The 23,619-nt window shown below is 39.8% G+C and overlaps 1 protein-coding gene across 1 annotated transcript in view; it reads left to right on the forward strand.

The window, feature by feature from the left end:
- The window catches only part of myo1d (myosin 1D), a 111,288-nt gene that overhangs the window by 35,440 nt on the left and 52,229 nt on the right, over positions 1-23,619 (forward strand). Inside the window, exons 12-16 of the mRNA XM_044337466.1 lie at positions 12,103-12,173; positions 13,491-13,565; positions 14,336-14,468; positions 15,470-15,636; positions 20,693-20,900. Of these exons, the coding sequence (XP_044193401.1) occupies positions 12,103-12,173; positions 13,491-13,565; positions 14,336-14,468; positions 15,470-15,636; positions 20,693-20,900 (654 nt within the window). The remainder of the gene's footprint in view (positions 1-12,102; positions 12,174-13,490; positions 13,566-14,335; positions 14,469-15,469; positions 15,637-20,692; positions 20,901-23,619) is intronic.

Here is a 23,619-nt window from a genome sequence, read left to right on the forward strand (position 1 = left end):
AAAATGTTTGCATACTGGCTTTAAAGAAAAAGAAAAAGCCTACATGAATGTACGTAGACGAAGGATATGTGGGAGGAAAAAACATCAAGTTCAATAAAAAACAAGAATTTTGATCCAAAGTGAGATATTAGACATTTAGAGAAAATGTAAAAAAAATCAAATCTGCTCTTATAAAATGATAAAGTAACTCAAACTTAAAGCAGTCTGTGTTACTTATAAAGCAAAGTTCTGTAGCTTGACAAAAAAAAAAAAAAATCTCAGTACAAGGTCCAACTCAGTTGCTGAGCAACTCCATCTGCCGAGTGTTAAAAAGCTTTGGAAACAACAAGCGAGTTGGACCTTGGGTTGAGAATATTTATTTTATTTTTTTTGCCAAGCTGCTGTTTTTTTAGGTCATATACGAATCACAAGTCCTGCCAACACTCGTCTCTCACCGCCACCGCCGCCAGAAAACAAACAATATGTATGTATATTTTCAGTGCTTCACAGTGATCAACATTTTCATGGAGGCTTTATCGCCCAAGACTTGAGGAGATATAAAAGAAGGATGCAGCATAAGATTGAGACTGAGTCAGAGATCTATTCCAGGACGTGTTCCTGTTATATGATCTGTGCTGTGTCTCTGCAGTTATATATCACCCTCCTTCCAGCACTCAATGATGCTAGACTCTGTATTCAGCTTGTTGACGACCTGTCAATAACACACACACACTCTCTCTGACGCACAAATACATACACCCTGTCCTGGCTGTCCACTCATTTATTCATATGATACTGCACGTGCACAGTAGATTTACATCACAGATCCACATTTAATGACACATGGCTGTCACAGTGTGCAGAAAACATGCACATAGAGGCACATGTTGCCACAGTCATGAAAAGACCTGATAACAGATCAGAAGGAGAAGGGCACAGGAAGTAAGAGAAAGTTCAGATGAGTAACAAATGCACTCTGTTCTAAAATTCGCCTCCACACATCTCAACATGTCATGTCGCTCTGCAGTCTGCTGATGAGAAATTCTTTTTACTGGCTTCCAGGCTTCTCAGTCTCGTTATGAATTAATCAGGCGTGTTTGATGCACGCGAGCCACGGGCTTGTTTACAGAGATGTCTTACCTAAAGGAGAACACTTGAGTCTGATGTGCTGAGGATGATGCTTCAGTGTAACTTTTGCTGGTGTGTCTGTGCAGTAAAATCTGTCTGTCTCCAGAGGTTTTCTTCAGGTTGTGTTTGACTCTACAAGAATCTTCACGCTGACACTTAGTTTCCTAAATGTTTTGCTCTTGTTGACCTGCTTCCAGCAAGCTGTGTACTTGTTTACTTGAGTCAAGTGATCCTCAGAGGTGCCAGTCATAGTTCTGCTGCGTATTCATACAGTCATACAGCTTTTTATGCTATTTTTAGATCATTGCACCACAACCAAACTAGCTAGCGGTTCTATTTGTATTAATTGATGTCGATAAATCACATTTAAAGACCAACCTCTATGTCATCACTGACAGCTGTAGAGTCGCAACAATATTTTCGGCATCTAAAATGCAGCGCATTGCATTGTGGGATTGTTAACAAAAAGTCATGTACATGCCATGGACACTCTGTCGTTTTTGAATGCACTACATGGTGGATAAATTCAATTGGGACACTCAAATATAATGGAGGATAAATATAGTGCCCTTTAAAATAAATAGAGAGTGATTTTGGACGTAGCTCTGCTGCTGTAAATACTCATTATAATGCTAAATGTGTATTTATACACAGCTGAAACTAGTTTCCAGCATGTGCACCACTGACTCCTGTTTGAATCATATTTGTTACTGTAACAACTGTGTGTTCAGACAGAACAAGAAGCAAATTTTCACTTTGCATCATTTTGTACAAGTTTGACCGCTGGACCATTTTGTGTTTTTTCACCCCAAACAGTCAACGGTACGTTAGCTTTAAGCTAGCTAGCAACAGACGCACTGACGAGTCTGCCGGAGTGTGTCAGTTCAGCTTCTGTTTGAAGTGAGAACTTTCTGAAAACTGCAGTTCTTTGTCATTTTCCACCAGTCTGTCTCGTTTTCCTTCTTGTTCTAAGTATGTTTATGAAGCAGAAACATAAAGCTCAGGGATACGTGCAAGTTTTTCACTCGAGTTGAAACATTTTCAGCTCGCACAGATGAGTCTTCGTGTCAATGCGCTCGGCCCGAGGTGGCATTGACTTTCTAAAATTTGCTTTGTGCTCTGTCTGAACACAGTAAAACCTGCAGCGTCCAGCTTTTATTGTAAATTACTGAGGCTTTTTTTTTTTCTTTTTTTTTAAGAATGAGAGTATGTATGTTTAGATGCAGCATCAACAATGCTTCCTTTAGCTGGTTAAATAAAAGCTTTAATTTCTGTTCCTTGCCACTAGCAGATGGTCAGTCCTCTGTTCGGTCATGCTTTTCTCTGTGATTCGCTGTGCTAGAAGATACTTCCCCCTCTGGTCCTCCTCTTCCTCTGCTCCCTCTCCTCTCACTGTGTGCTGCTTTGATCTTCCAAGATATGCTTTTTTTTTTTTTTTTTAACTTTTTATGATTTGCTGACACGTTAGTATCTGCTGAAGCAGACATCGTGACAGCTTCTTTTCCTGCCTCTCCCTACTTTTTCTGGAGCGTTTTCTCTTTCACAATCCCTTCCTCTCCAACTCTCAGTTGTCTCCTCTTCCTTTACCACTTTTTTCCCCCTCATCTGTCTCCACTATTTTATTTAAATGTACTTTTCACAAGCTTCTCAGTGTGCAGCACGTACAGGTGCAGCACACTAAAAGGATAAAAAGCATTTGTGTCCTCCGCCTGCTGCCACATGTATGAATGCATGAAGGGAGGCTGCGCTAAGTAGTAAAGCTTTCATGGGCCATGTGTCGGTGATGCTAATCTGCAGTTATATATCACCTTCCTTCCAGCGCTGAATGATGCTAGACTCTGCTTTCGGCCTGTTGACGTCCTGTCAATAACACACACACACTCTGACGCACAAATACATACACCCTGTCCTTGCTGTCCACTCTATCCACTCATTTATTCATATGATACTGCACGTGCACAGTAGATTTACATCACAGATCCACATTTAATGACACATGGCTGTCACAGTGTACAGAAAACATGCACATAGAGGCACATGTTGCCACAGTCATGAAAAGACCTGATAACAGATCAGAAGGAGAAGGGCACAGGAAGTAAGAGAAAGTTCAGATGAGTAACAAATGCACTCTGTTCTAAAATTCACCTCCACACATCTCAACATGTCATGTCGCTCTGCAGTCTGCTGATGAGAAATTCTTTTTACTGGCTTCCAGGCTTCTCAGTCTCGTTATGAATTAATCAGGCGTGTTTGATGCACGCGAGCCACGGGCTTGTTTACAGAGATGTCTTACCTAAAGGAGAACACTTGAGTCTGACGTGCTGCGGATGATGCTTCAGTGTAACTTTTGCTGGTGTGTCGGTGCAGTAAAATCTGTCTGTCTGTCTCCAGAGGTTTTCTCCAGGTTGTGTTTGACTCTACAGATTCTTCTCACTGACTTTTGCTCTTGTTGACCTGCTGCCAGCAAACTGCGTACTTGTTTATGCTATTTTTAGGTCATTGCACCACAACCAAACTAGCTAGCGGTTCTATATGTATTCATTAATGTCAATAAATCACATTAAAAGACAATTAGGACAAACCTCTGTGTCATAACCTTCACTGTTGTCCAAAAACTAATAAAACAATATCTTCAGCTCTCACTGTGCATGTAGGTGCACAACCAACAGTACCAGTCAAAAGTTTGGACACACTTTCTTATTCAAGGATGGACGGGTGGGTCCAAACTTTAGATTCATACTGTACGCAGCAAACTAAACACACAAGAGGACAAGAGTCGACCCTCTAAGTTTTTACTGGAGGCAGTTGTGAAATGACAGCTCACCGGTGCAACACAATCGGTGAAACTGCACTTCTTCTTTGTTTCACTGACAGGTGTAAAGACGGTTGGAGCAGGCTGGTTAAAGGGAGTGTTTTCATCCATTTATGGATAATTGTAGGGGTGGAAATAAGGCTTGTGCATGTGCGCTTAGTTCTACAATGACTGAGATTTATAAATGAGTACGCACAACTTTATAAATCTGACAAAAAGAAAGCATTTGTGTGTACACAGTCATGAATCTACACATGCATCAGGTCCAAGGAGTAATGCATGCATGGATTAAGTCATTTTGCGTCATCACTGACAGCTGTGGAGTCACAACAATAATATTTTTCACATCTAATAATTTTCGATTGTTAACAGAAAGTCGTAAACATACCATGGACACTCCTTTTTTTGTTCCACACTGTTAGTTTTGAGTGCACTACATAGTGGATAAATTCAATCTGGACACTTGAATATAATGGTGGAGGGTGAATATAGTGCCCTTAAAGTAAATAGGGAGTGATTTTGGACATAGCCCGGCTGCTGTTGGAGTAATATTTAAATAAAAGCTTTATTTTCTGCTCCCTACCACTAGCGGATGGTCAGTCCTCTGCTCGGTCATGCTTTTCTCTGTGATTCGCTGTGCTAGAAGATACTCCCCTTCTCTTCCTCCTCTTCCTCTGCTCCTTCTCCTCTCACTGTGTGCCGCTTTGATCTTCCAAGATATGCTTTTTTTTTTTTTTTCACTTTTTATTATTTGCTGACACATTAGTTTCTGCTCGAGCAGACATCACGGCAGCTTTCTTTCCCGCCTCTCCTTCTAATTTTTCTGGATCATTTTCTCTTTCACACTCCCTTCCTCTCCAGCTCTCCTCCTTTATCACTTTTTTTTTTTTTTCACCCCCCACATCATCACTTTTCACAAGCTCCTCAGTGTGTGTTGCATGTACAGGTGCTGCATACTAATAGGATATGATAGGCGTGTGTGTCCTCCGCCTGCTGCCACATGTATGAATGCATGAAGGGGGGCTGTGCTAAGTGGTAAAGCTTTCATGGGCCATGTGTTGCTGATGCTAATCACTGAGACGCTCTGGTCGTTAGCTCCAGGGAGGCAGAAGGTCAGCAGTAGCAGCAAGGACACATAAAGGAGTCTAATAGATGTCGATGAGATTATGAAGGAGTTGACGTCGTTGACAGCAGATCAGCACAGTTTGATGAGCGGCTCAGGCGTCGTATTCAAAAATACACCGCACGTCTCTCTAGGATGAGGATGTAGCTCGATACTCAGTGTTTTAATACCCTGACAGCTGCCACTCACACAGTGTAGTGGGCATGAAATACAAAATCCATCTCCTCATCTGCCGCCTGGATTCGTTCCTGCGGTACCCACTGTGAGTTCTTGACAGGTTTTGGAGACAGTCAGACGCTGCTCATCGGGAGGTCTGGCTCGTGCCCTCGTAGATGGCTGTTTTGGTCCAGGGGCTGGAAAGCTAGAGGGCACAGGTGGCAAACAGGATTGCTGGAAAAGTGATTGCAAGAGGAGGGGAACTGGACAAGAGTCAAGGAGGGTCAGATTGATAAAGGAGTTCTCTTTTACTGGGAGTGAAAAAGTAATAAATGTATGAAGACAATGAAAGGAACAGAAAGCTGTCAATCAACCAGCTTGACTCTTTATCTCTTCGTCTAGACTCATAAAACCAAAAACCATCAGCTAGATTTGGGTGAACTGACTCTTTAAGAAGGTCAAGATACGTTGCCAAAATTATTATTCTGCTTCGCCTACAATGTAGTCATGCATCGGATGTAAACAGAGAGCTACAGATGGGTAACAAATCACATTAAAAACAAACAAAGTGTCTTAGTAAGGTGTTGTTCCGCCACAATACTGAGGGACTTCTGCTGTATATTTTCCACAAAAGAAGGAATATGAGGCAGAGAACATATATTTTGTACTTATAGTTAAAGTGTGCAGTGCTTGTGGTATCTTTTCTCTGCAAACAAAATCTTTAAGACAGCTAAAGGGGAAAAAAGTTGTGCGGATGCATCTTATCGTGGCTTCCTATCACGAGTCGGCGCCGCTACAGTTTGTACCTGTTGTGTACTTGTTATTTTTCTCTCTCTCTCTCTCTCTCCGTCTCTCGCCTTCTCACCTCAGCTCTTCCTCTGTTCACAGTTCTCCTGCCTGTTTTTCTCAGCAGCTGTTTCTGTTTCTCTCTCTTTCCTACCTGCTCCAACCTGCCTTTCTCTTTATTATAGTTATTTAAATTAAAACCAACTTCCCTTCACCTCTGCTGCTCCTCTTCAAGCTCTTCTTTTCTTCCTGTCCTTGCACCTTTCTCTCCTTTATCTCCAGCTAGTTTCTGTGTCATTCATTTCTACTATACAGACGATCCATTTTTTCAAAGAGAGAAGAGGCTGATGTGAAGAATAATGTGTCTGCAGAAGGTTGAATTATTATTTTGCTGATGCATCTTCACAGCTTCATTGAATTTGAGTCTAGCACATGCTAATGTTGTTTTGCTTTGTAACCTTTGTTTGTCCACAGAAAGCGTGCTGACTTTGCTCTTTTCCTGCCAGTTTCCCTGCTTTACATTCATGGAGTTGCATGCCTGAAGCTGCTCAGAATAATCACTGTCTTTTACTGCCTGATTTAGCATCCTTAGCATTTCTACTGGAACAAGTGGAGGGTTAAGTGCATCGCTCTACAGTAAATCCTAAAGGGGGAACCGTTTAAATGTTTTCTCTCTGCACAGATTGTAGCCGCTGGTGTCGAGATTTTCAATCGGCCACCGTGCAGTTTCCACACTGTCTAACTAATCTTTATGCCGCAATTAGCAGCTTATAATTATTTCAGATATTAATACCAAACATTCAGAATTAATATACAGTAGCTGCAAAATATATGATGTATTTTTGTTTTGATTACTTTTAGAATTGTTCTTAATGGAAGATAAACTGAGTAAAAGTGAAATACTGTAAGAATTTTTAGGACCCAAAAATAAGAATCCAGTATATGTTTCATCAAAATAAACACTATTACAAACAGATGTGTTATAGGAACATAATTAACTTTTGCACTACGTTATTTCCTAAACTATACTACCTGCTCATTGTTCATAGCTGTAATCTGTTGAAATTTCATTCTTGTCTATATTTATATTTATGTTTAACATAATTCTTATCTGCACAAATAGTGATAACGGCGTGCTCTGTCCATATCCATATTGTTTATCCACATCAGCCTTTTTTGCACAGTTTTCTGCACATTTTTCTTACCTGTTGGGTATCTTGTGTTTTTCTTTTAATTAATCTATTTATCTTGGATATACAGATACTTATTGTCAATACTTTACAGTTTTTTTACTAATAGCATCATCACTTTTAGTCATTGCATCTTTCTATCTATCTATCTAAACACAAATAATGCTACAACCACTGATTTCATTGATTACTAATCAGTATTTTATTTTTTAATAGATGGATAAATTTTGAGTCTATGAAATGTCAACAAATAGTAAAGTGTTACCATTTTTCTGAGCCTTTGTCCAACCAAATGTCCAAAACCCAAAGACAATGATCTAAAACACAGAAAAGAAGCATTTGAGAAGCTGCAACTAGTGAATTTTTGGCACTTTTGCTTCATAAATGACTTAAACAATTAATCAATTATCAAAACTGCTGTTGACTCATTTTCTGTCCGTTGTTTCTTCTTGATTAGAAGTGTCCCTCTCTTGCCTTTTGGCTCTCGCTCACAGTCCCTCACTTCCTCCTCTCATTATTTTCATTATAATTCTGACCTTGTTCTGTCCACACACACACACACACACACACACACACACACACACACACACACACACACGCACACAAACATACAAACACACAAACACACCACCACACCGCCGCCGCCACTGCCATCACACCATCACACCATCGTTCTTAACATTCGGCTGAATCCCAAACACAGAGGAGGTGCTGATAATAAAGCTGCCAAGATGTGTGTTATGTGTGTGTGCATGGTGCTCGTGTGTGTGTGTGTGTGTGTGTGTGTGTGTGTGTGTGTTGGGGTGTGACTGATTGTGATGGATGAGGCGCAGTGTGGCTTCCAGCAGATGCAGGCTGTCTGTCTGATGGTGCATCTGTTTTTCTGTCTGCTCTGTGTGTTTGTATGGATACATTTGTGTTTTTTTCCTGCAAGCGTTGCGTCGTTGTATTTACACCTTAAAAATGTGTGTGTGTGTGCTCTGAATTTACAAATAGATTACGTTTAAGATTTAAGAATAACTGGAGTTTTGAGTCCACACAGGCTTGAAATTAAGATCTTGAGCATTAAAGGGGACATTTTTGTGATTTGTTATTTTTATACTCTTATGTCTGTAAGACATGGTTAAAGGTTCAAAACTTCAGGAGAATTTATATAAAAATGCTTAGTTTGCAAAGGTTCCTCCACTTCCTCATTGTGATGACATCAGATTGTTCGCACATGCCCACAAACGGCCATCTGTTGGTAGCCTTTGTTGCTAAAGTCGTTCCAAGGAGTGTTCAAGTTGCCTGATCCCAATTTTCAGATTGGATTTGGAGAAGTATAGTATAAGAAGTATAATATTAATATAATACTATTGTTTGTTTACGTAGGCTCAGGAACTGGCCAATCAGAACTGAGTTGGCTCGTCAGGAGGCGGGGCCTTAAAGAGACAGGAGCTAAAACAGCCTGTTTCAGACAGAGGCTGAACTGAGGGGCTGCATAAAGAGCCAGTATAAGATAAATAAGGAGTTTTTTTTTAATTTGTAAATCATGCAAAGATATTCCAGTAGAGCCCCAGAATATAAATATAGATCTGGAAACGTGCTTGATACGTCCCCTTTAAGACCTTGTTGAAATTTCTTACGAGTCACTAAATAATGCAGCATAGTATTTCAGTTCAAAGTCTTATTAGCTATGTACATTCAATTTTTAATCTTTTTAATAGCATTTTCTTCCCCTTGTTTGCTGAGCACATTACTGTTGGCAATAAAAACTTCTGAGAATATTATTGGAAGCACTTCAAATGCTTCAGTGGATTTAGAAAGTGCCGGCGAGGTAAATAGTTTCATGATTTCACTGAGGAATTTCACTTGGACCCGTCAGAGATTTACTGAGGGAACCTTCGCGGGTTTCGATTCGTGTGTTGGACCTAAATCAAGGCCGACTGTTTCATTCATTTCTCAGATGTAAATCTCTCTGTGTCTGTGAGGTTTTTATTATGTTTGCACTATTTCCTCCCATACTTTTTTTGTTTGATTGTCTTAGAGTTTGTGTGTGTTTGTTTGTGTCTGTCTGAGCGTATTGAGCACTCCGATGAGTCATTCAACATTTCCACAAAGTACCCAAAGTACTGGAACATACCAAGATGGCGTGGCTGACAGAAATAGCATCTACATAGAAGGCAACGAAGCTGTAAATGTTTGTTTATTTGCTGTGTTTTTCTTTCTTTTTTACTTTTTCCTTCTGGTGCTCCTCAGTGTCTCTGTGTACACTACACTAAATGCCCAAAAGTATGTGGACAGCAAAAAATTGCTCCCATATGTGATAGTTGAACATCTCGATCCAAAACAATGAGCAGGAATCTGCTGCTATAACCAGCCTCCGTTCTTCTGGGAAGCTGGTTACAAGGATTTGGTCGCCTGCTGATGTTTGGTAATAAGGCCCGGCCCAGAGTCGGCGTTCCAGTTCATCCTTAAGCCTGAAGCTAAAGTTCTTCCACACCAAACTGGGAGAACTGTTTCTTTATCAACTTGGCTTGTCGTTCATATCATTTTATGCTGTAGCATTAAAGAAATACCTAAACTTTTTTTTTCAGAAATTTGCTTGTTTACTTTCTTTTTGATAGTGCGATGAGAAGATCATGTGTTAAGTATGTAGCTGTAGTCAGGATGTTGTTAGCCTAGCTTAGCATATAGTCCACTATAAGCATCTCTAAAGCTGACTAATAGACACATATCTGGTTTGTTTAATTTGTACACTAACAGAAATATGAAAATGACTGTGTGGTTTCTGGTTAGTTACGTGTAGGAACGTCTTGGGTTTCTTGACAAACAACTGCTGCAGCATCCGAGAGTTTGGTCATAACTGTGTGAGGTTGCAGAGAAGAAAACCTGAAACCTGTGCTCACCGACTGATGCTGCTCAGGCTATAACCTGTACAAAGTTTCATTTTTACATACAACAAACAAACAAAAATGGCAAAGCTGTTTCCCCCCTGCCTCTGCTGTTTACGCTAAAAATGTTGAACTGTTCCTTTTAAGATTTCCCTTAATTGGCTGGAATCAAACCATGAAAAACAGTCAGATCACTCTACTTTTGGTCATTTTGTGTATCTGTCTGTACTTTTCTTCTGTATTTTTACTGTTTTGACGTGTGTCCGATGGGCGTACAGAGTTTTCTTTCCTCCTCCTTCGTTCCGTAGCTTTAATATCGCTGCTTCCTGCTTCCTCGGCCTTCTGTTCTTATATGCTGATCACTCCTCTCTCCTTGGGATTGAGATGCAAGCGCAGGATACCTTCCCTCCGCTTCCCTCTCCCTCTAATCTCTGATGTCAGCATAATACTTTTAGTGAATCATCCACTCTCACTCTCACACACAAACACACACAAACACAAATTTACTCTCCTGTGCAGCACGTTACAAAGTTACTCATCACAGGCTGCTGTGGATGAAACGAGATGCTCATCAGAGACTGTTGGAAAGCTGCGGCAGACTCCTCTGCTTTTTTCATTCATGCTTCTTCTCTCCCTGCTCTCCTGCTAACTGGCCTACATACAGGCATCAGTATCACACTCCTCCTCTTTTTTTTTTTTTTGCTTGCACTGTCTCTTTTCATCACGCCACATTTATTTCTCTTCCTCCTCCTCAGTGCTCGTCTCACCATCTCTCTCCTGCCCCCGTTCCTGAGTTTTATTCATCACCGTCTTGCACATTTTTTTTTTTTTTTTCTGTCTTGCTCGCTCTCGTTCCATCCTACCTCTTCTCTATAAGACATTATCCACCCTGACAGTGTTGGTGTTTTCTGCACCAGTGCATCTGCTATTGCTTCAACAATTCAGCAACATTTTGTTTAAAACCTGCGTAGTTTGACTTGAATAGAGTCGTAACAAAAGGGATTATTAACAGTCTGGACAGTTGAAATTAAATGTATCATTTATTTTCATGATGGGTAATTTACTCTCCTAGTGTGAGCAAGCCATAAAATACATCTGCAACCTCAGAGACGTTCAAACAAACTGTTATATGCAAATCATTTTTAGCCAGATGTGCAGCCAACAGGAATAGATACCTCCCCCTCCTCTCTGCTGCAGGACGGCTGTATAATTCCTCACATTAGATTAAAATCCGCTGCCTGCTTAAAATTTTTATGTAATATGCAGAGCTATTATTGACTTAAAGGCACTTTTAGACTGCGCGACAACAACGATTGTGTAAGTTTATCACAAGTCAAATTGTGTGAGATGACAGTAATGAAATCTCGATCACAATCTGTGTCAGACTGTACAACCATCATCAGCTCATCATCCGTCTGCTCCGCGCTGATGTTAACCCTTAAAACCCTTAAACTTTATTTAAAAAAACTGCACTTACAAAATGTTATGCAGGCCAGTGTATTCGGTGTCATTTCATGTCGTATTCTGATTGGTTTGTTTGTAGTTGTGGCGTCGTAGCAGCGGTCACATTGTGAGACTCAGGTTGTCTTTGGTCACCAAAGATTTCACCACATTTCTCTCACAATTTTCAACTCAGACAACCCAAAAGTGCACGTTGTAAAAGGAGCTTAAGTCAGAAATATGTAATGATGATGATAATGTCTTGAATGTTGTGAGACTTGAATTAACTCGAGACTGAAATTCAAAAGTGTTCAAGTCTGGAGTTTTGACAAATCTTGATTATTTGTCTCAACATTGCAATAATCACTAATAGCTCAGCTTTGAAAGAATTTTAAAAGTCAGTATTCAGACACCAGAAGGACTTGTGGTTGACTTTTGCAGTTTTCTCTTTGAACATGTCCCGAAAGACTTAAAACAGCTGTGAATCAAAGGAAAACCTACAGTAATATCAAAGTCAATATCAATGTAATACTAAAACTAACAGTCTTTCTGAGACAAACATCTTCCACTTTATTATTTGCTGACTCACCGCTCTGTTTCTCTGTCTCTCTGCAGCTTTCACCGACCGACAAGAGCTTAGAGTTTGACAGAGACTTCCGCATCAGGCACTATGCAGGAGACGTGGTGTAAGTATCTTAAAGTTTTACTTATTCAGGGAAAGCTTTTACCGATGATTCATGCTGCTTTCTGCGTTTGTATGGTTTTTATATATTCATGTCTCAGAGCTGCCCACTGAAACTGTGACATTTCTGGAGCACTTTGGTTCTGGCTGAAAACAAGAACACCAGTCATGCACACTTAATGACTTGAGTTTGATATTATGTTTCATAGCCTAAATATACACACACACACAGGTTCCTCGTTGACCTTTTATCCATTCATGTTAATTACAATAAACTGATTTCCGTTATTATGTGATGAATAATACCAGAGACACAGCTCATCCTCACTCCAACTTAACAGACTAATATTAATCACATCAGTCAACCAGTGTAGAAATACACAGTATTTGTTTAACAAAAAGTAAAGTGAAAGAAATTTAATGTCTTTTCCTTTTGAAAGACACAGTTGTAAAGATTTTACTCTGTGCTGCTTTAAAGGTTTTATTAAAATCTTATGTATGTAGTCCAGAATGTGTGATCTACAGTATATTTGCATGTAATGATGAATGAAAGATGTGTTAATAGGAGCTGCTGTAGCTTCAAGAACATGGCTGACCCAGAACATGTGCAACTTTTACACTGTCTGTTTTTTTTTTATCTTTGCTGAATCAATGTGAAAATAGCAGGTATTGACAGCACCTGGATCTCACAACCCATAACAACTTCATTTGACAATTTCATTGATAATTTAAACTCTTCTTTCTGCAAAAACGAAGCACATCAAATGGCTCAAAAGGAAAATATGGATTGATCTTTGTTAATGTGAATTCTTCTTTTGTGAACATGACTTTTTCTGAGACACAGTGGTGCACACACTCTTGAACATTTAAACAACATCTTCGTCGCATGACGTCCCCTAAAAAAAAATGACAGCACCGCTTTCCCCCTGATCGCTAAAGCACTCGGACACCGTTCAAATGAATAAATCACACACGCTAAGGGAAACGCGTCGAGCCCATTTGCGGCGGCTAAGTGTCCGCCACCCGCCTGAGGGAGGACTCAGGCAGGGGAGCAGGGCCTGAATGGCAGACTTGATTGAGCCACTTAGACCAGGCAGGAGGCAGAGCGCACCTCACATCTCACAGCATGGTGTGTAATTACTAAGTTACTCATAGCAGGTTCATAACTAAAAGCATACATTATCTTAAGCGTATATTAGAGGGAATTACTGGCTCTGGAACCAAATAGGATGAAATTATATAATTTGCTTCTTTCAAAGTGAGTCGAGGTTAGATTTTAGGTAAAGATGTTAGTCGTTAACCTTTCTGTCTCTTTTCACAGGTACTCAGTGGTGGGTTTCATTGATAAGAACAAAGACACTCTGTTCCAGGATTTCAAGAGACTGCTGTACAACAGGTGACACACACACACACACACACACACACACACACACACACACACACACACACACACACACACTGCTTCAGTCACCTCCACGCACTCTTCACTGTATTCCTTGCAGCACTTTGATTACATGACACCCCTCTAGAGCGAACAGCACAGGACTGGTACAACTAATCTCCTGTCAGCTCGGTCTTATCCTCCCCCTCCTCCTCCTCCTCCTCCTCCTCCTCCTCCTCCTCCTCTTCTTCTTCTCCTCTGGTGCTGCTCGCTCACTGAATATAAATGTGAGGTCTAGTAATTCCTGACCTGATCTAATGTGCATTTTATGATGATGCTCTTCATTCAGGTCAAAAACATATTATATTTGGGCACGCAGCCAAAAAAGTTTTAACACAGATACAAATTACATAATGGAAGCAGCTTTTCTGGCTCGGTCTTGTATCCAGATTCTACATTCAAATGGAAATTTTTTTTTACAGCGGGAGTCATTAAAATATAATAACAGAGTAAATGATCTGAGCTCTTCAACCTGATGAATGCTGGATGGTCAAAAACACTGAGCTGTGTTGTGATTGTTATCTGTTCTTACTCAGTAATCCTATAAGTATAGTGATAGTCAATTAAACTTGTATTTGTATTAATTTCATTAGTTGTATTTGTGCCTACCTGCTCAGGAACTGCAGATGGACATTTGTTAGTAGCTAAATCTGGTATAACAAACTAAACTAAACTAAACTAATCTAAAACAACCCTGTGTTCATGTTTCTCTTGTCTCCGTCCAGTTCGAACCCAGTACTGAAGGGGATGTGGCCTGAGGGCAAACTGAGCATCACTGAAGTGACCAAACGGCCGCTGACAGCTGCAACGCTCTTCAAAAACTCCATGATCTCATTGGTGGACAACCTGGCCTGCAAGGTGAGCAGTCAGGACTGATAAATATTTGACAATAACATCCAATATTCATTATTAGACCACATGACATCACTGCACATGCTCTTAGAAGGGAATTACTGTATGAAAGTAAAAAGTAAGATTTCAGACCACTAGTCCATGCGTTTAAATTTTAACAGTACAAACTCTTGATTACAATACTGACCTGAACGCAGATTCCTTCTGTGACATTTCTAGACTTAAATTTGATCTTAATGAACCCTGTACTCAGTCGTGTTGTATGTGACCTCATACGTCTGTGAAGTGGTTGCCTCAAGGTCAATGAGAGGCTCTCAGAGGTTATACGTTTTAATGTCGACACGCTGAAAACCATCTGGAGTTAAATTAATAGTATTCTCCCCTGTGAAACTTCCATTATGGACCATAGACTGTAAAAAAAAATGACATAGTCACCTTGATGTCACCCATTGGTTTGTGGACCACCATTTTGAAGCCTCGAGTTTAGCTCTTTGACCAGCGCCATATTTGATTTTTGGAGCCAGAATTGACCATATTTGGACGAGAAGTTGGAGCTGACGCTAATGCTAGCTGCTAGCGTGGTTAGCAATGTGCATTTACAGTCTATGGTTAACTGTGATAATGCTAATGCTAATTTCTGCGAGTGAAAAATAGGCTTAAAGCCATTAAAACAAAATATACTTACTGGAAAAACTGAACATCCGACTCCTTAGAGGGTCTTTCAGTACAACCAAACACTGAAGACGATTTTTTAAGGAGAACAAAATGTAACAATTAACTTTCATGAACTGAAAACACACTGAATTAGTGGCAGTTACGCCTACACTCTGTAAATCTGGGTCATTACCAGTAACTCCAGGCTGCAAATGCACACAGCTTTCCTTGTACGTATGTGCTTCCTGAGGTGTCGATGTGAATAAGATTGTTATAGATCAGCATTGTAGCCTGATACAGATTAATTACATGTACTGTCATAAGTCACAGTTGCTCCATGTCGCCCTCCGTAGGAGCCGTACTACGTCCGCTGCATCAAGCCCAACGATGTCAAGTCCCCTCTGCTCTTCGAGCAAGAGCGCTGCCGCCATCAGGTGGAGTACCTCGGACTGCTGGAGAACGTCAGAGTGCGCCGCGCCGGCTTCGCCTACAGACAAACATACCCCCGATTCCTACAGAGGTACCCTACACTTTAATAATCATTCTCACCACCTGAGCAATGTGATAAAGCTTGTTTCAGTGAATTATATCTCCCACATGACTTTCAGCTGCTCACCTGAAATACTTTGAGCCAGAATTAGATACAAAGATACAGAAGAATTAAATAAATTCAGGTGTGTATCATGAAAGAAATAGTCATAGTCTCTCCCACAGGTGTAATTAGTCTAGCCAGACTCTAGATAATACAGTAGGAGCTACTAAAAAGCCTTTACAAAATGAATTATTAAGTCTTCTACATTCAGTCAGAGGTGTGGTAGACTGAAGCTGAGTGCAGTGAATGTGTGAAACGAAGGTTAAATGTTTGTTCATGGGTCTAGTTTTAAAATCTGGCTAGAAGAAGTAATTAAATAAACACGTCTTACTTCAGCTCACACTCTACATTAACTGCACAAACATGCCGAAACCCCCTTGAAGCTGCGCACCGTTCAGCTGTGAAGGATATTACACGACAAGTCCTAACTGCAGGGGTGTAAATATGTGTTGTGTAACCCTAATCAGCTCGCATCCAATCTAATCTTGCAGCTAATCAGTCGCATCTCCAGCAACCATCACAAATAACCCCCTTCATCATCGCAGCGGTTTAGTCAGTTTCCCACAAGCATAATAATCTTGTCCTCTGACCTCGATTAAAAGCAGCTTTTTAAACTCTCAGATTGGATTGTAATTGCTAGAGAGAGACGTCGATGTGAGACGTTTTGATAAAATGACCCTGCTTTAATGTGCTACAGTAACAAACAACTATTAGTCAATGACCTGCGTTAATAGCTCATGTTTTATTCATACAGAAGCTCAAACAACTGACATTACAAGCCTGTTTACATTCCAATTAGCACTAATCTGTTTGCATGATGAGTAATATAAAATAATTGATATTTTTATTGTGTCATTGTTTGTATGTGTTGCTGAGTTTTGAGCATTTCAATATGTATTTTATGTATCTCAGGACGAGCATTACACACTACTGTATACTTATCTATTCACATATACATTCGAAAGATACGAGATTTTTAGGTTGTTACCAATATTTTTAAGAGTAATAGTTAACATAGACAAAAAATTTTGATTAGGATCCCTTAAATTTGGTTATTAATGAGTTGTGACGAAGATTTAAGAATAAACTTGTCAACTACAGAACAAAGTAATGAATAACTATAAACTACGCTATAAACAACGACACAAATACTCAGAAATGTATTAAAGTTGAGTTTTAAATATTAGACTCAAATTTATCTTTAACACATTTCTCACACAAAGGCAATTCAAAGTGCTTTAAATATATATATATATATATATATATATATATATATTACAATTTTAAAAGACATTTAACCCATAAGAACCCATGATGACACAGGTGTCTCCAACCCTTTCAATGTCCTGGAAAATAACAGCTTTTATCCTTGATTTTAACTCATGAAGTCTTTAAGTGACGTCTATTGAACATCCTGGTGCAGTCATGTGAATGAGTGAATCTGTGTACCCATGACATCACTTCCAAAATGGCGGCGGTGTATCTGGTCAGCAAATGTGACAGAACTAGCTAATATTAAAAAGCTTGTTTTTTTTGTTACTAAAGGTAGATTTCAACCCATTTAATAAGACGTCCTGTATTACATTTAACCTGTTCTGACCACATTTCTTCAACAAATCGATATAAAACAAGTTATGACATAAATGTTACATTACAGATCTTTGACACTGAAGGTAGAATTTCAAACAAAAAGTTCAGAAATGTGTTCCTTGTGGTCCATTTGGTCTGTGGTCCGGGTTCTTATTGGTTAAAAGAAGTTAAGTTGGATTTAAAGGTAGTTTAAAGTGTTTATATGATAAAAGACAGTCAGAGATTTATTTTGCTACTAAACTACTATGGTGGTTGTTGCCAACAGAAACACTGATTCTGACATATCTGTAATATGCTAAAATCGGCTGCTAATATCTCTGTTAGTCAATTAATTGATCAGAATCTTTTTAAGCCTTACAGATGTTCAATCAAGAAAACAATCATCAATTATTCTCTGGTTCCAGCTCCTCATGTGTGACATTTTGCTTATTTTCTGTTTCATATTATGTTAAATTAACTATATTTGAGTTTTTGGACAAAACAAGATGACTTAAGACTTCACGTTGGACTGTCAGACACAATTTTTGTGACATTTCATAAGCTGAAGAATTAATAAATGAAAATAGTCATTATATGCAGCCCTAAATAACTCTGATCTTGACTATGTAAAGTCTCAAACACATAAGAATGTTCTGTTTCAGCCTGAGCTCCTCACAAAAAGAGACAAAAGAAAAGGAGCTGATGGATCCAGTCAGATCAGGGTTAGACTTTAGAGACTTGCAGTGGACAGACGTGGATCCTCGGGAGTCTCAGACGTCACCTCAAGTTTTCTCGCTGAGCGGGACTGACGGCGCTGTCGTCACGGCATCAAGTCTCTCACATCAGATGTAACCCAGAAAGATTCACTCACGTATTATATCTGCAGGCATGCTACTGTACGCCTATCGTGTAAAAGATCTCTTGATGACACTTTTAGCTATGAGCTCAAGATTAGTCCATAAACAACCTCACACAGAAACGTTACTGTAACACTAACCAACACACACTCGTTGAGGCTTTGCCCTTATTTCCCATCTGTCACATTTGCCCGCTGCCCTTCATGCTAGATACTACCAGGGTGTGATTTGCCGCAGGGGATGATGGGGATTTCCCCTCCTCTGGTCTATATATCCCTGACTCTGCTGAGTTATTTTTATCCCAAAAATGTATCCACCTCATAGTGATTTATGCTGCTTCGCCCGCAGACCGAGTGAAGCACTGCAACACGAGAACAGTCATTAGTGCAAACAACAACAAAATCTGAAATGGACTTTCACCGTCAGCGGTCTTGTGACAATAGAGATGACTAGACTACGTGATGACAGTAAATGGACCAGAGGTTTTTCAGAGATGTGGGTAAAAGAGGGGCGACGCTGTAGATGACCCCTCCACAGGAAAGCATAAAAAGAAGACAGTCTAACTAGGCATGTACTGTAGTTTATTTACTTATATGATACCAGAACGTTGTGCTATTGCATGTCGTGGTTATTTTCTCTCTTCAGTACTAAAGTTTGCTGCACACAGAGCTGAATCAAACAGTCTCCTGCAAGGATGACATTAAGTGTATTGACACGTCTGGCTGAGTGCCGCCATCCACAGTACTGGAAGGAGCGTCGGGGGGGGGGGGGGGGGGGGGGGGGGGGGGGGGGGGGGGGGGGGCTGGATTTCATTCTGGCTTGTGAAATTAGCATTTAACCTTTTTGTTTTGTTGTGTTTGATCACATCCCCCGTGTGTCCGCATGAGGAAAGGACGAGGCGTGAACTTGACATCACACCAGTGAGAGTGAAAATATCACGCCGCATGATTAATTACAATATTCCTGTAAATGTCATGGTCAAGTTCAAGTTTCTGAATTGTTTATTTAAGTTTTTAGTGATTAAATGTTACTGTAACAGCTGCAAGAAGGAGTCTAATATGCTTTATAGTCTATTCAGGCCCATTGTGGTTCATGAATAAAAACATTTCAAAAACATCCCCCTCCCCCTCTGATTTTTTTCACAAATTGCACCCTGGATACCATGGTGAACAGAGGATTAGGTAATGAATTTTTTGCATTACATGCTAACTCTCTCACTGCCAATCTCCCTCACTGATGTGTCTGGACTTTGTATTACATCACTGCACGCGATGCAGTCTGTTAACAAGCGCAGGGATCTTTGGATCTTGGCAGAGAGAATCACTGCTGTCTCATAATCTCGATTATCTCAAGTTTTTTTTCTGTGATCTTTTCCGAGACGGTTTCTTGTTTCTTGACGTGTGAAAAGTTTCTTGAAACACATTAAAAGTACATAAAATGTTATAAATCCATGGTCATTAAGATGTCACCTTTTTTGAAAATGTATATTTTCAGCCCAGTAGCAGTGGAGTGTTTCTCAATGTCAAAACAACCCACATAAATCTTCTTTAATAAGAACCTTATTGTTGTTGACATGCATACAAATACAGGATGGAGTTTTAGTGCATGACAGCCCTGGAGATCATCCATCAAGACTTGCAATAAATTCATTTGTTTTATCATTAAATTTAGTCTCACTGATGCTTGAACTCTTCCTGTTCAACAGGCTGCTGTTGAGAAAAAGAAAATAAAGCCTTAAAAGCCTTCAAGGTTCAGTTTTTTCAATAAAACGGTCGAACTGAAAAGACTCTTAAGTGGCCACTTTCTCAATATGTTGGGCTGTAGATGCATGTTTGAATATTTAATCCCCTTTTTTCATGAACTTAATGATATTTCCATGGAACCATGCTAAGAGCAAAGTCCTGTGCTATTAAAGGATGCGGCTGAGGATGATTTTCTATATTTTTCTTATTGTCAACAAATCTCAAGAGCCAAACCAACATGGAATTGATCTACTAACAAATACTGTTTCTGTATCCAAAGCTTGATATATCTTACACCTCTGTGCTCTACTGTAGATGAGCCTTGATCCTTATGTCAGGAAGACTTTGGGCACATTAGTTTGTTAAGAAACGGCTCCAAAGACTAATAACAGCGATCACGTTTTCAGTCTCGGAGAATAATTCTCTGTAAGGCCACTGTGCATGTGAGGGAACACAGCTCAATTTACAGAGCCTCGCTAGACTCTTGACTGTACATTCCTCAAAGAACTTCAGAACAATGTCAAGATGTTTTGATATGTAGCACAATAAGCTAGCGAAGGTCTGTAAATGCAACTGCTCTCCTGAGACTAAAACGTGATTAACGTTATTAGTCCTTGGAGCTGTTTTCTTGTAATTTGGCTCTGCACATGAGATCTGTTGACAATAAGAAAATATAGAAAATCTATCCTATTTAGTAGTTTAGAAGATCTATACAATTAACAACATATTGAAACACTGGTAACAAGTGTACAAAACATTACTGTGTCTGTATAAACTGCTCCTTCCCCTCTCATTCTGTCTTCTTCCCTCCGCCAGATACAAGATGATCTCAGAGTTCACGTGGCCGAACCACGACCTGCCATCAGACAAGGATGCGGTGAAGAGGCTCTTGCAGGGATGCGGGTTCGACCACGACGTGGCCTACGGCAAAACCAAGGTCTTCATCCGCACGCCGCGCACCCTCTTCAGCCTGGAGGAGCAGAGGGCCGAGATGGTCCAGAGAATCGTCCTCTTCCTCCAAAAGGTGAGTGTCGGGCTGGACGTGACAGCCTGGAACTGTGAATTACTGATGCGTTATCGCGATCAGTGAAGGATTTTTCCTTTTTTTTTTTTAAACAAATGTTACTGGAAAACCTTTTGAGAAGCTCTCGGTTGTCACTGAATCATTATATTCCCTCTTTTTGTTTTTAATAATCTTTTTCATTTCCCCACTTTTGCCTCCAATTTAAACTGATGAACGAAATAAACGAATATCATTTTCAGTATTTGATGAAAATGATGGAGTGTTTTTGATGAACATCTGTCATTGTGATTACCCTCGATTAGTTGCCCAAGTCGTGTTCTCATTGAAACTCAGCAGCCATTGTTCTGCATATGACAAACCTCGGAGACCAGAAAAACAGTTTCCACTCAAATTATTTTATACAAGTTATACAAGTGCTGAGGTATTTTTGGAGCTGATGAATCATTATTAGCGTCATTCTCTGTGTCTTAGGGTGAACGTCTCTGCCTCTTCTCTTCAGCTGAGTTTTCACCCATTATGACATTGGATTAGTGGATCTCAGATTTATAATTGAAGATGTTTCAGAGTTTTGGGCAGTAAATCAGAAGCTTTTTGTATCTGGTTTGATACCGTTTTTCTTTATAGATTTGTCTTTGTCATTGTCTTTAAACCAAATGTGGTTTTCTGGTCATAAAGCTTACCACTCCAATATAACCATTTGCTGTTTCCAGTGTCAATGGGCTGTAAAAACTGTTGGAATAGATAATTAGCTCATTTTTAAGCTGTTAAAAGTGCATTATGTGGCATTGTTGCATGACTAGTGAGCCAGCTGTGTCTAGAGAGCCAACGTTGATGTACAGCAGTGTATATGCTGATTATCTGTGTTATTCTAGATCTCACTATGAATAAATCAATTACTTTTTGATATATTTATTATATTTAATAGATTTTGCGGATGCTTTTATCCAAAGTGACTTACAATAAGCGCACTCAACCTCCGTAGGAACTAAATGTTAAAAAAAAAAAATGCTCAGCAAGGCACAAATTGGTTGATCGAATGAAAGGAATGAAATTGGAAAATTTGTTGTCTGGCTGTTTGTTCATCTTTTTAGTTTATAAGCTGTGTAGAAAAACAGAAAGATTTCAAAAGGTAAGTGTTAACAGTCTTTGTTTAAGATGTTTTTTTTTTTTAAAGTAAACGTAAGTGATTGGATCATAATAGAAAGCTACAAAAAACGATAGGGCTATGATTATTATTATTATAGATTTAAGATGAGCGTTCAGGCCACTGAGTGAACAATGCAGGTCTTAAATTATCTTGACGTGGGCCTTTATTAGCAAAATCTTCTTTGTTGCATTTTATGAATATAATATTAAAGTAAAAACCAGTCTGACTGGTGGTGTAGTGGTTAAGATTAGGGATGCTGCTGCTAACGCTCCGCTAGCCTCTCAGCTAACGTTAGCCCCGGCTCTCCATGTGGATCCAACCGGAGCACCGAGCCCCAGTTTGTTATTCAGGTTAAGGTGGGAAGAAGCAGCTTGCTCTATAACGGCGGTTGGCAACCAGTGTATTAAGTGCATTACCGCCACCTTCTGCTCCGGAGTGTGGACCAGAGATTAAATCCTACACATTAATCCCGTCTGTCTAATAAACCCAAAGAAAACTCTACTGCTCCACCCACTTGGCAGGTTCATTAAAGTTTTAACGCTGAGCTCCTGAAGTCCAGTCTTCCTAAATTCTTCCTTCATATATTGTCTTTCTTGATCATACTTAGTACAGTCTATACTTGCATGCATAATAGTCTCCTCAGCCAGCTGGAAAAAAATATGTGCTTATATCGGTATCAGCATCAGCAATCGGCCACAATGAGTTGGAAATATTGGCATATCGGATATCGGCAAAAAATCCAATATCCTGGTTAAGATGCATCCAAAATATAACCCCAGTGTTCCTAGTTTTCACCTTTCTTGCCTGTATCTCTGCTGTCTCTCTCAAATAAAGGCAAAATCCCCCCCAAAAAATTATTATAAAAAAAGTAAAAACCAACATAAAGTGCCTTTTGTAAGGTGTTAAACCTCCACGAGCCTCCAGAACAGCTTCACTACTCCTCGTCATTGATTCTAAAAGTCTCTGAACTCTTCTGGAGGGATGAACACTATGACTATGACAGACATACAGTTGCATATAATTAACATTTAAACCACTTAACGGCCCATCATTCCCTGTACGGAAGCCGCTGCATCCATTATGTATCGGTGTTGACTCATTACTTTTATTTTTTTCTGACTAAATCTTGTGTTTGTTTGGCTTTAGCAGCATGTTCTGTCTTTTTATATAGACCATTGTTTCTGTTTGACCAGTATATTAGTTATTCCTTCAACTGATCTGCTATGAATATTGATCACTGCGTCTCTGAATTCAGTAGTTGGTAAGTATCACGTGTCAGCGGTTGTGATGACAGGTTCAGCTGAGAACGCCAGTATCTCGGTGTGATTATGGTGCATTCGCTGACATGTGTCGGATCAGTACGCGAGGAAAAACTTTGTTACTTTGATAGATTGGTTTGTGAGTGTGCTGTATTGCTCTGACTGGCTGTCAAATTAAGGACACGCTGTGCAAATCGCCTGGATGCTTCCAAATGCCATTTCTTTGACTGACTGACTGACAGGCAGGCAGGCAGGCAGCTCAACAGTCTGTCAACACTGTCGGTGTAAGCGTGTAGAAAAAGTGTGCATGCAT

The sequence above is a fragment of the Thunnus albacares genome, chromosome 20 (assembly GCF_914725855.1).
Source record: "Thunnus albacares chromosome 20, fThuAlb1.1, whole genome shotgun sequence".
Lineage (NCBI taxonomy): Eukaryota > Metazoa > Chordata > Actinopteri > Scombriformes > Scombridae > Thunnus > Thunnus albacares.